Below are 12,952 nucleotides of genomic sequence, written 5' to 3' on the forward strand. Positions count from 1 at the left end.
CGATGTACATTTGTAATCCATTAGTTACCTCTGCTGAGGAGTTTTTATTTTCGGTACCTTATATAATAAATCTTTGCCTAAATAATTTAAGAAAACTGAATCCATTTCAAAAAGGTTTTCAGGATGTGCTTAAAAGTTCTGACGCTGTCAAGAACTACGGTGGCCCTGAGGGGGAAATATATGCAATATGTGACTTTTTTTAGTCACTGAATCAGCAATTTGGGTTATAGGTCATGTGGATGTGACTCAATTTGTTATAGAATAGAATTCAAATGTACTTAAAATAAAATAAAGGAATATTATTGTTGGAAAGTTAGTCATTAGTTTTCAGAAACTCAAATCCTAATTATACAGTTGAATATTATTACGCAATCGTTTGACGTTAACATCTAAAGTATCCTCTGTGCTGTAGGATTGTCAAGTGTTCCTTCAGCAAGGACACCCTGGAAAGGTCACCGCCATATAAAACGTGCAGAGGCTCGGATCGTTAAATCCTAGATCCTTTATTGACGTCACAAAAGACGATATGAAGCCGTTAATACAGACCAAATGAGTTCACTTTGAACCAGTGCTAGCATGTGTGGCCGGAGTACAATAGTCCACCAGATAACGCCGCAGATTAAATTCTGCCGACTACAAAGTCACTGGACTCCAAGCTCCTCGACATACCATAAAGATGACCTACAAGCAATAAAGCCGCGCGCGGAGGTTGGATAACGGTTTTACGGGCATCAGTATTAATGCCGTGAAGTCGACGATCTAGAAAAAGCTAAAGATAGCCTTCGGAGAGCGTCGAAAAAGTGAGATAGTCGGCATAATCCATGTTTGCCGAGATAAGCCATGTCGATAGCAGTCGAACATTTGACGGGATTTGTGAAAAAGGCCTTGAGCTCTCGGGACCATTCGTCTGTGGCTTAGTGTCACGGTGACAGCTGGCTGGGAGAGGTCAGGAGGTGAGTGATCCACCGTGGCCCCAAACAACTGGCATCTTCCTCACTCTCGCTGCAATAACATGCAAATACACAACTCTCTCTGTCGCCCGCTGTCAGGACCCGTATACTACTTTTCTTTTTTTTTTTCCTCTCCTCCCGCTCTCCCTCTCGTCCTGCCAGCAGATAAAATGGGGCTGTTGTCACTTAAAGTAGATGACAGCTTGGCCCTTGAGAGGCCGGCTCTGCGCTGCTGCTACACAATTACAGGTACTCGGACCTGTGTAGCACCACTTAAAGAGCACTCTCAGCCCGACTCGTCACCGCTGTGCAGAAAGGTATTTGCCTGTTGCTATCGGCGGGAGGAGAGGAAATAAATCTGAGTCTGATGAGCGTTTCATTTGGAGGAGAATGAGCTGAATCTTGAATAACAGAAAGAAGAACGAAGACTTTCGTTAAAAGGAGAAGCGACCGGTGACTCAGAAACTAGTTGACGTGACTCTTTTTTTGGTCGACAAATGCTTTGCATAAACTTTAAAGACAGTAACCGTTTTTGTATTCACGCTCGTGGTTTAATTAATTTGAGTTTATGTGTTAATTTGTACGTTTGTTTGAACTCATTTACATTTAAGTCATTCCATCGCTCTTCATGGCTCAGAGCAGCCGCTCGTGTATTTGCTCAGCAGCTGTGAAGCGAATAAAGAATGATGTATATTCATTTTAACTCACAAATGAAACACGTCTAAATAACATTACAAGTCATTTCTTGTCATTTGGCTCGATGGTTTCTATAAATCGTTGTGACTTACAAATGAATGTCTCTGTAGTGTGTGGCTATCTCAAACCTTTAATAAAATAAACATTACATTCTCACACAACTCAATAGTTTTGTTGCATAAACCAAAAATGTTTAGTCTAAAGTTAACAGGATATGACATTGTTAATGTTTCATTTCTCGCAGTATATTTTTTTTTAGTCTATAGCCTTCGTGCTAGTCTTCTATATATGAAACTATACTGGTTACTGTGTGTGTGTCCTCTAAGCTAGAGGATCCAACCACAGGTCCGGGGGCCCGGTACCGGTCAGTGAGGCATTTGATTCCATGGCCACACAAAGGAAAAATTGTATGACGTCTGTTCTATTGATAATTAGCATTAGCTTGTGACTCTTGACGCATCAAGGCGCTGCTTTGGGTCGAGTTTACAAAAAAGACTCGCAAAAGATGAGTCACACAATAACAATCCAAGCATCCTGCTGATTCAGCGTTATGGTGAGATGCATTCGTCACACACTTAACCTCCATTTTCTCTTTTATCTCCGCCATTTTTATCTGAAGGCTTGTCAGGTCAAGGCTGCAGGAATTAAATGGTCCGTGTTGCAAAACGGCTGTCGCTGTCGTTAGCATTAGCCGCTACAGTAGCGTTAGCAAACACAAACGACAAACCACGGACCAACAAGGAGGTGAAAGCATTTTTTGCACTAGTCGGATAAATTCATCAAGAAGCGATCGTCAAGATGAAATCGTTGAGTTAAACAGCGTCACGTCATTAGGCCAAAAGCAGGGCACCACACTAGCAGAGTTTGGGCCTAGAAAAAGAGACGTATAACGCGAGTACCAAAGCCGGACATACCCGGACAGCTAGAAGCAAATTCATCATTTGTTGCTCCGTGAATTCATTTTGAAAACCATTAGTCACGCGTGTGTTTCTCCACAAAGGGGTAGGAACTGAAGTTTCCTTCCCTTTACTGTCACATTTGATCAAGCGTGTTCAAAACACACATCAGTCCATCTCAGCCGAGCGTGTGGCTGAAATATGAATGATGTCGCTCCACTGCCACCAGAAAAAAAGAAAAAGGAAAAGAAGCAGAGTGGGATAAATTTCCTGAGTCTAGAATAAATCTCCTCGCAGGAAAATAATATGCCTGTGTGCATCCAATAATCCATCCAGACTCTGCCTGTTAACCACTCTCCATCTTCCCCCCCCCCCTCCTTCCTGAGCCGCGTGGACGGGGGCCACACTGTTTGCTCACAAACATGCCGTTCAGCAGGTTGGGGCCCCCGTGATGAATTATTCAAGCACTTCCATCAGCTCTGTTGAGGTTCCTGATAAAAGTCAGGCGCTAAAATGGATCAGTCGATTAACCTGTTTACACAGAGCCGGGGCTGCCGACCCTCCCCCAGCACCATCCTGCAAGCTTCCCTCCCCCATTCCTCCTCCCCCTTTTTCCTCTAGGTTGGCGATAAGTGCCTGACAGAAGCTATCAAAGTGGACCCGAGCCCTGACAGACATGTAGCAGTGGGAGTCGTAGCCGGTGCTGTGATGGATCACCTCACCAGTCCTCCCAACACGTCCCTTTCGGCAGCAGGGACTGGGGACAGTGGACTCTGGGGATTTAGCCGACAACCCTTATCACGCTCGAGGAAAAGGGGGGAGCGGATCTACAAAGCGGCACGAGATAGTATCTTTTGATAAAAGTACAATGACCAGCGAAAAGGACTTTTGCCCTCTTTCTGTAATTACCGATCGCCGCTGACCCGTCAGTCCGAGCTCTGATCAGTGAGTCAAAGGCCAAGTCTGACATGTCGACTTTTAATCTAATCAATCGACGTGTTTGACTTCCTACCATATCCTAATCTTGCATGGAGTCATGGTTATGGCAGTGCTATCAAGCAATAGAAGAGTGATAAAAGAAGAGTGGCAGATCGAAAAACAAGATATTTTAACACGTGAGGATGCTACGGTGCTTTCGATGATCGGATTTATTAAAGAGTAGTCGTTATTCATCTATTAAAGATCAAATAATGCGAAACTTTACTCACTTTATCTCAAAGATGCAGTAAGTCTCTCTTCATGACCATATTTTAAACGTATTACTTTATAAAGTTCTCCCCCATCTGTAATCTCGGCGAACGAGAGCGGAATCCATTATGATGTAATAATTTAATATTTTTGCATTTTCCTTTTGTTTTTCTCGTTTCATTTAAATAATGATTTTCATTCAGGAAATGAATCAAAAACTAGAATGACGCACCAAAAACTGCGGCTTTGATGGTTTGATTATTAATGTCGTCCTCAACGTGCATTTATTCCCCTGCGGACCGGTTTAATCTTAGCATCATTTTTACTGATAAAAACAGTAAAAAGAAATGATAATGTAACACATTAAAGTTACTAAAAAATAGATGTTTATGCAACAAGTTGGTCTCATACAGAGATAATTTTTTTTTATTATTATTTTAGTAAACTCGACTGAAACCAGCATCTTGACGTCTCAAGAAAATCGAGTCTATTAAAAGGTAAACACCATCAGACAGTAATAATCAATCCATAATCAAACATTATATCAATGATGTTTTCTCTCTGTGCGGCCGATATCAAATGCCTAACAGACCGGTACATGTCTCCACACCAGGGGTTGGAGATCACTGGGTAAGTGAAGAAAAATAGTGGAAGGCTAACCAATAGTTTCACACTAGTTTGAGAATATTTAAATGAAACAACTCAACATCAAATGAAAATGAGTCATTATTTAAACTCAAAAACCTTTGAAAGGTGCCGACAATCAAACGCTTGAACAAGCCGTCAAACAATTAATTCCATCAGGATGTTTCTAATTGGACGTTGATTCTTTGTCCCGCCTCTTAAATCCATCAATCCAAGCCAAAGTGTCCAAAATGAGTATCCAGTTATTGTTTTTTTAAGTATGTTTCTAGAAGAAAATATATACAGTATATGTCTTTTTTTCATCAAGCTCTGTATCTCTATATTCATATTTAATTCCAGACCAGAGAAAGAAATGTGCAAAAAAGGCAATTTTCAAAGTGCTAGTCCGTGTCTGCTGGAGCACCATGGTGTTTGTGTGCAGCAGGCGAGTCTGTTTACAGCAAATTACAGACACTCGGTTCAGTTCACAGCCCATGAGCAGCACCTCCTGGGTCTGACACGATGGAAACGCAGTAAGCGTAAAAAAATACACGGCGGTTCCTACCTGCTTGTGCATCTCGATGTTGAGCCCGTAGGACATCTCGTAGTACTGAAAGGAAAGCAGAGTTGGATTCCTCCGGTCAGTCGCGTCAGGTTGACATCTATTCTCCATGGAAAATACTTTTTTTTTTTTAAATCATCATCAGAACCTTTCATTTGATGGTAAATAAAACAGACATGATGAGGTACAAAGCAATAGTATATAAGAGGGATTGATTTATTGACCATCTCAAGGACAGGGCTGCGAGAAAATATTGATATAAACATCTTTTGAAGAAAAAAAAATCACAATACTGTATAAATATTCGAAAGCACACTAAACGCACATTTTTTTCCAAAAGTTTTTTTTTGGCTTTTAAATAACACTTTATTTTATGAAGTAATTTTGTTTTTCTTTGACATTTTTACATGTATATACTGGGGGTCTTGGAAAACATCGAAAAGTTAAATATCATAATAATATTTTCATAATACTCTATGGATGTCGAACAATCATGTATCGATTTAAAAAATAGATTTTTTTTAGCCTTGTAGTTATTTTAGGGTTTATATTTCAATAAAGTATATGAAAATAAAAGTATTCCATTTTTTAAAATTCACTGCATTTGTTCAGTTTTGTGTCGCTTTTAAATTCTGACTGCTAGATGGCAGCAGTCATTATGTCCTTCTCAACTAAAAATGACCAATGAAATCCCGCGAGGTCACGGCGATGACTGAGGACGAGAGGATACATTCGACACCGGCAGCTTTTAAAGCTGATTTTTGGAAGTATTTTGGTTTCAAAACAAATAAAAGCAGTTACGACTTTAAAAAATACAACAAATATATTCTTGCTCCTACACAATCGCGACACATGTATCGTGATGCGTATCGTCAACACACACCTCTCCTGCAGGAGGTCTATTTACTTATGGTAAAGCGATTGCTCAACACACTTGGCATTTCAAGCCAGGTCAGCCCGTCTGGATGAAATGTAATCCACGAGTGGCAGCCGGGGCAGAAATGGCTTTCCAGTCACCGTCTATTTGATGAGGCGAATGCATTATTCAGTCCATTAGCTTCGCTGAAAATTACTCTCAAACAAGAGAGCCATTCTGTCTGAGATGAGAGCCTCGCAGCCCCCGAGTGTAACCTGACCTCCGGAGCTGGCGATGGGATACTTCCTTACATGTTTACCTAACCTCCGACGGGCCGCTTGTTTTCCCTGCGAGAAGAATGTTTAACTGAAGCCTGCGTGTGTTGGTTCAAGTCATCCGTGGCGTGTTTACCTGAGACGACACGTCCACAGCTTGGATTGCGTCACTCGTCGGCCACGAAATCCTATTTATTTCTTATAGCGGGACCGGAAAAAAAAAATAAAGACGCAGCATCCATTTTGTTTTTTTCCCACAGGCGGCTTCTCGCACCTAATTTATGGCCGTACATACGTGTGGAGTCTCCTAGGAGAATAATCTGATCGGCACACAGTGGGCTGCGGTCCAGCCTCCCCGGTCGGGGGGTCGCTTGTCAAGGAGAGTTTTCTCTCGTAACCAGCAGCTACATAGAACCAACCCCCGGGGGGGATTTCACAGGTCTGTACCTGACCCCCCCCGCCCTAACAACCGCACAGGTGATCACAACAACTCCCTGCCCGTCGACCCTGAGTCAGGATCCATAATCGCTCCCCCATTGAAACGTAATCTTACCATGACATAGTGCCGCTGCATCTCCGTCTTCTCGTTGGCTAGTTTGTCGTACTCCACCTTAAGACTAAAATAGAAGACGAAGGTGTCAATTTTCAAGCGATCACGTCAATAGCTCACTCCCACACTTAAGCACAGCAGTGAACAGAGGATAAAAAAAGAATACGACCGGACCCCACCCCCCCCTCACATGCAGGTGTTCTTGAAAATAAATGAAAGCGATCATTACCTGTGATACTGGGCTTGAAGGAACTGGAACTCATCTTTAATCCTGTCACACGATTCTGCTACAGTGAATTTGAAGCCAGGCTGGCCGGGCTGATGTGGAGCCTGAGAGGAAAAAAAAATAAGTTTTTAAAATCAAGGTCTGCCTCCTGTTGTCTCACATCAACATCCACAAAATATCCTGCGAGTGACATTTCCACACTAACCAGATCCTCTACTTAACGCCTCTCTGAGAAGATGACACACCAGCGAGCAGAAGAATCTCATCAAAACAACCACTCATTTGGAGAGGAAAGGCCAACGATAATGACATTCATAACAAAGATATGCAGCTTAAAAAAACCCAAAAAAACAGTCTGATGGATTGATAGGCATGACTTTAATAGTCTTTTGACGGAAGTAAATTGTGAAATAATCTTTTACCAGTTTAAGGAGTGGTGTCGTCTATAATAGCTTAGCTAGTGATTGGGAAACCTCTTCATGTTGTTAGCAATTAACCCTCTTGCCAAGATGAGTAATACCACACGTTGATACTGGATAGAAACAGATTAAGTAGGGCTGGAAGAATATATTATTACACTTAAAATGGTAGTAATAATCATCAGCACTGCATTGTTTTGTTTCGGCTTCAAATCACATTTTAATCATAGTTATTTTACGTTTTCTTTTCAATAAAATGAGTAAATAAAAGGAATTCAATTTTTTTCATATCGACATTTAACTGCATTTGTTAGTTTTTGAGTAGCAATTAAACCCCTTAGCCGCTAGTTGGCAGCAGTCATAACATTCTCCGCAGCTAAAGGAAACAAAGAAATCTCAGCGGCGACTGAGGACGAGAGGATACAGTCGACTCCAGCTGCTTTTAGTGCAGATGTTTGGACGTGTTTTGTTTTCGAAACATAAGCAGTAATGACTTTGTCAAGTGTCACGTGGTCTGTAAATTCCGCAACACCAGAGTCAAGTATTCGACAATACTACAAATGTATATTTGTTACTACAGTATCAAAATATATCGTTTTGTTTTTCCTGTGTTGTGATACATATTGTATTAGTAGTGATAACCACAACGCTAATACAAGATATGTTTATGTAGTTTTGACGTTGTTTTTTTTTGCACATTACACACAATACAACAAATATATATTCTGGTTGTATCACGATATATTGTAACGTTGCCCCTGTATTGTGATACGTAATCGCCAGATTCTTGCCAATACACAACCCTATGGAGAAAGTAAGACGAATAAATAAGTCATACTAATTTTTTTGTAATATTTAAATTGAGTGTATACACATGTAGCCATTAGCTACACACCACTGTACTTTCTAGAGTCTCATTTGTAGCTCCTGGATTACTGCACGCTTTTGAGCAACCAACACATGAATGAGCTTTACATAGAATCTCATCTGAAAGAAGCTCCACATATTGAGCACACACGCATGTTAGTGTATGGCTGAGTAAACACCTCCAGGCATGAGAACCATCTGCAAGCATTTACCACTAAGTGCATATTCTGGTGTACCATAAATGCATTGTAACACAACCAAAAGAGAGAAGCCATGAGCTCAGTTCAAACATAGACTCAAACAGAGATATGTGGGTGAATGTATGGTGGACTTTTCTTACCGGATGTCGGCCCTGTGGATACATCTTGCAGTTTATCCTTTGTTTATCCCTCCAGTGTGCAGGTTCTTGGGCAAAACGAGTATCCTCACAATCCGGTCTGAGCAGACAGGGGTAGGGGGGTAGGGGGGTTCGTTAAAAAAATAAATAAAATAAAAAAAACCTGTGGTGGGTTTAAAATACGCGAGGTTTTTATTGATATAATCCAAAATATATTAAATAAAAAAAATTAAATCGGCGGTGATGTTAGATAGTCACCACTTTTAGCGTTTGGTTATATTTAAAAATAAAAAAAAATAAAAAGTGGCAGGTCGACAAAAAAGACTTGTAACAGCGACGACGGAACAGCAGCCCAGCCGCCTACTGTGTGACCCGGGGAGGGCTGACGGAACCGCGGCGACTAAACAGATACATACCCGCTTTTCTTGTCGGAAGAAAAAACACCGTCGCTCCTTCCTTTTTCCTTTTTTTTTGTGTTAGTTAGTCCTCCCTGTTAGCGAAGCATCCTCGACCAAACTACTTTCTTCTCGAAAAAGCTCCCAGGAATGCGCGCGCGCGTATATACTCCCAACAAAACAAAAAAAACAGAACCAAAGGGAAAACACATCGATACAAAAAAAAAAAGGACCCCGGAAATGTGATAAATCCGTGCGACTAGAGGTGGTTTGGAGAGCGGAACATGGTGCTCGCGCGTCCCCCCGTCACTCGGCCAGTTTACCCCGGTTGTTGCCACACACAGGCAGGCGAGGGCTGCGAGCTGCCGCGAAGGCGTCGGTCTGTCCAATCGGATTACTCGCAGGGAATAAAGAGGGACGCATCTGCCAATCGGTGAGCGGCGAACCCCACGTGGGGGGGAAGGAGGACACATGACATCATCACCGCGGAGGCGACGACCATCATCATCATCATCATCATCATGCGACCCAACAACAACAACAACAACAACAATAGTGAGGCACCGGCGGGGATTTTTTGTTTTAATCCATTAAATTCCGCTAAATTTTAAATTTATTTTTAATTCCAGCCTTTTTTTTTTTACTGATCGACACAAAAAAAATAAAAATAATAATAACTACAGGATTTAAAAAAAATAAAATAAACCCATGCGTCACATACCGTGATTTAAAGCGGCGATAAAATGTATTTTATTAAACTCTTTGTCTCGACATGTCTTCCTTGTTTTCCGCCCCCACGTGGGGGAGACTACACTCCTCTGCGGCTTTAAGGCGCCCTCGGCCAATGGCGACGCCGCGCACTTACCTCCCCGGCTCCTGATTGGGCGCCGAGCCGGCTCCCCCTCGCCCCGTCATTCGCGGCGCGCCGGTGTCAATCAATACCCACGCGGGGTGAAGCGCTGACAAATGCCTGCGCAGCTCGTCACGTGACAGCAATGGCTGCTTAATGAGCTTCTTTTTCTTTTTCTTTTTTTTTCTTTCCCTCCAGTTCAAACACTCGCGTCGGTACCACGTGGTAACAAAGAGAGGAAGCAGTTGTCGCGTCACAACCTGTAGTTTCCTCTTGACGTGAGGTTTACCTGCGAGCTCCTCAGACGTGGAACAATAATGTTTCGTCTGAAAGTCTTAGTTTCATTTTTAATTTTTGTTTGGAAAATACTATTTGAGGGAAAACAGCGACATAAAACTTGAAATATTATCCAATATTATTTCGTAGGTTTCATATTATTTCCTTCTTTGTGATGCACATTTATTTTGAAATATTTTTATTCCATTTCCTGTCGTTTAAAATGCTCTCAATTTAACAAAACAAACGTAAAATATTTAAAAAATATTGTATAATATGTAAAAAAAATAATAACAATGACAATATATCAAATGTTGTTACAAATGTACAGAAATTAGATTCTAGTCATTAGATTAATTGAAGATTAGGTGTAACTGAGGTCAATTTAATCTGTGATTGAGTTGATTGTCAACTAGTGTAAATAACAAGTATATATTTGATTAATTATGGCAATAACATGGCAACACTTATTGGTTACCGGGTGATACATTTCACCACAGATTGAGTTGATTGTAAACTAGCTAAAATAACAAGTATATTATTATATTACTTCATGTTAAAACATTTTTTTTCAAGTGTAACAAAAACGTAATCTGAACAGTTTTGCTATAAATTATGTGTTTTTACGGGATAACACATTTTATCTCATATTCAGTTAACTTTCAAACTGGCTAAACTAGCAAGTATATTGTTATCACTTTACATTAAAAAAAAAAAAACAGTAACAAAAACATAATTTAAACAGTTCTGCTATAGATTGTGTAGATATTTCACCTCATATTAAGTTGAATGTCAACTATAGCTAAATATAAATATATATATATATATATATATATATATATATATATATATATATATATATATATATATATTATATCACTTAAGAAATAATGTTAAAAATAATGTTAAAATAATAATTGTATTGCTCTTTATTATGTGTAACAGAGGGCTCAATAAAGTTGATCTATCTATCTAATGGGGTGGTAAATTTCACCTCAGATTTTGACTGAGATTATGAACTAGCTAAACTAGCAATCATTCTGTTTTTACAAATTCGCTTCACATTACAGGTTGCGTTACAGGGTGGTACGTTTGTTTCACTTCCGATTTTGACCATCAACTGTTGACTGCTATCATGTGTTACGGGGGTAAACTTAAATAATAATAGCCAGGAGATGTAAGTGTTACGGGGTGGTACATTTCAGTTGATTATCAGCTATCTTAGATTTGATCCAAAAGCGCTCTATAAATAATAATTACTTACTTACTTACTTACTTACTTAGCTATCACGTTTAATATACTGTTATCTAATGTCTGTGATGTCACTTAAAGAGACAGTTTAGTTAGTGTTACGGGGTGCAATGCTAGGGAAAAAAATTATGATGAAAATGTTCACAACACATGGGATTTAACCGACATAATCTTGGTAAAAGTGTTTGAATAGTATTAGATTTATAAAAACAATTGAAAAAAAAGTAGATTTTAAGTATATCAAAAAACACTAAATGCCCTTTTCTTATTTTCCCTACATTGATATAATCTAAATAAATGTATTTAAGTAAGAAAACAACCACAAAAAGTGAGCGTGATGGGGTGGCAGGACTCAAGAGAAGCACGGAAGAAATGAAGCTCGTGCAGCTTTCTTTAATCAGAGTGACCAATTCTTCAAAGGCTTTTTGGATCCAGATGGTAATCTAGAATCTCAACAACATTCAATCAACTCTTATTCGTCTCGTACTATTAAAACATTTCCTGTAATGTATTGAAATTGAGGCCATTCAATTCAGGTTCAGGGGTCTCAAGTTAATAATAATTAACTTTTATTAAGACCATTCCTTTTTACCAATTTAAAAAAGTAAACTTCTTGTTTAATAATAATAATGATATCATTAACAATAAGAATTGTTTAATAGGTTGTGATGTTGCTGTTCAGACATGAAGGAGAAGAAAAAACCTTGTAGCAACGGAACTGATCCTCAAAATGGTTAAAGATTATATTGTATATTTGGATATCCAGGGTTGATTTGGTCTCTCTGACCTTAAGGGCTGATGGCAACACTGACTTTACAGATGACTGACACTCAATGTAGGTCACACTCAAATACAAACTCAGTAATGTCACTTCACAATCTCTGTGTGGAATCAAGAAACTTGCCTTTGATGAATTGAAGGTTTGTTTTGATTCTTAAAGCAGTTCGTGGGAATGACTCGGATAAACATCAACCCAACAAAAAACAACCTAAGAGATCATGAAAGGATCTAAGATCATGTGTTTAATAAATAAAGTTAAAATATAAACGGATGTTTTTTCTCTATTGTGGGTTTAAGAATGATCACGCTCATTTCAATGAAAGCCAGCAAAGCTCTTTAGTGGAACATTTGGGCCGTCGTGGGTCGTGTGGCTTGGAATTAGGAACCTATAGAACCCTCAATTTGAACGTAGCCATGGGCACAGTTGTGCAACAAAATCCCAGTAAGTACTATGCTGTGCTATTACAGTATGTACTAGGGGTGTAGGAAAACTTTAATTCAATTAAATCTTTCTTTCACAATGCTGATATTGATATTTTTATATGTATTTATTTATGTTCTGGCTTTCAAATCACATTTTATTTTGTGTTATATATTTCAATAATATGTCTGTTAAATAAAATATTCTATTCTTTTTCATTTACAACTAACATGCAAATATTCACAGAGTTTGATCATTTTTGTGTTGCAATTAAACTTCTGGCCTCTAGATGGCGCCAGTCATTCCGCAACTCAAGGAACAATGAAATCCTGCGATAAATGAGGACGAGAGGATGCAGTGACTCCAGCAGCTTTAAGGCCTGATTTTCGGAAATATTTTGAACGTTACAAAACAAATGAAAGCATTGACGACTTCGTCAAGAGTGAGGTCTGTAAATTCGGCAACATACTCGACAGTACTGCACTTATATAGTTGTTACTCCAGTATCACAATATATTGCAATATATCGTAC

At 39.5% G+C, this 12,952-nt stretch overlaps 1 protein-coding gene across 1 annotated transcript in view; it reads right to left on the reverse strand.

Annotated features, from left to right (window-relative positions):
• The window catches only part of tle3a (TLE family member 3, transcriptional corepressor a), a 30,772-nt gene extending 21,624 nt beyond the window's left edge, over positions 1-9,148 (reverse strand). The window contains exons 1-5 of the mRNA XM_087798313.1: positions 8,863-9,148; positions 8,450-8,546; positions 6,827-6,927; positions 6,601-6,664; positions 4,920-4,964 (exon numbers count right to left, since the gene is read on the reverse strand). Of these exons, the coding sequence (XP_087654439.1) occupies positions 4,920-4,964; positions 6,601-6,664; positions 6,827-6,927; positions 8,450-8,473 (234 nt within the window). The 5' untranslated portion in view covers positions 8,474-8,546; positions 8,863-9,148. The remainder of the gene's footprint in view (positions 1-4,919; positions 4,965-6,600; positions 6,665-6,826; positions 6,928-8,449; positions 8,547-8,862) is intronic.
• Positions 9,149-12,952: the final 3,804 nt, after the last annotated feature.

The sequence above is a fragment of the Callionymus lyra genome, chromosome 8 (assembly GCF_982586985.1).
Source record: "Callionymus lyra chromosome 8, fCalLyr1.hap1.1, whole genome shotgun sequence".
NCBI classification, from domain to species: Eukaryota; Metazoa; Chordata; class Actinopteri; order Syngnathiformes; family Callionymidae; genus Callionymus; species Callionymus lyra.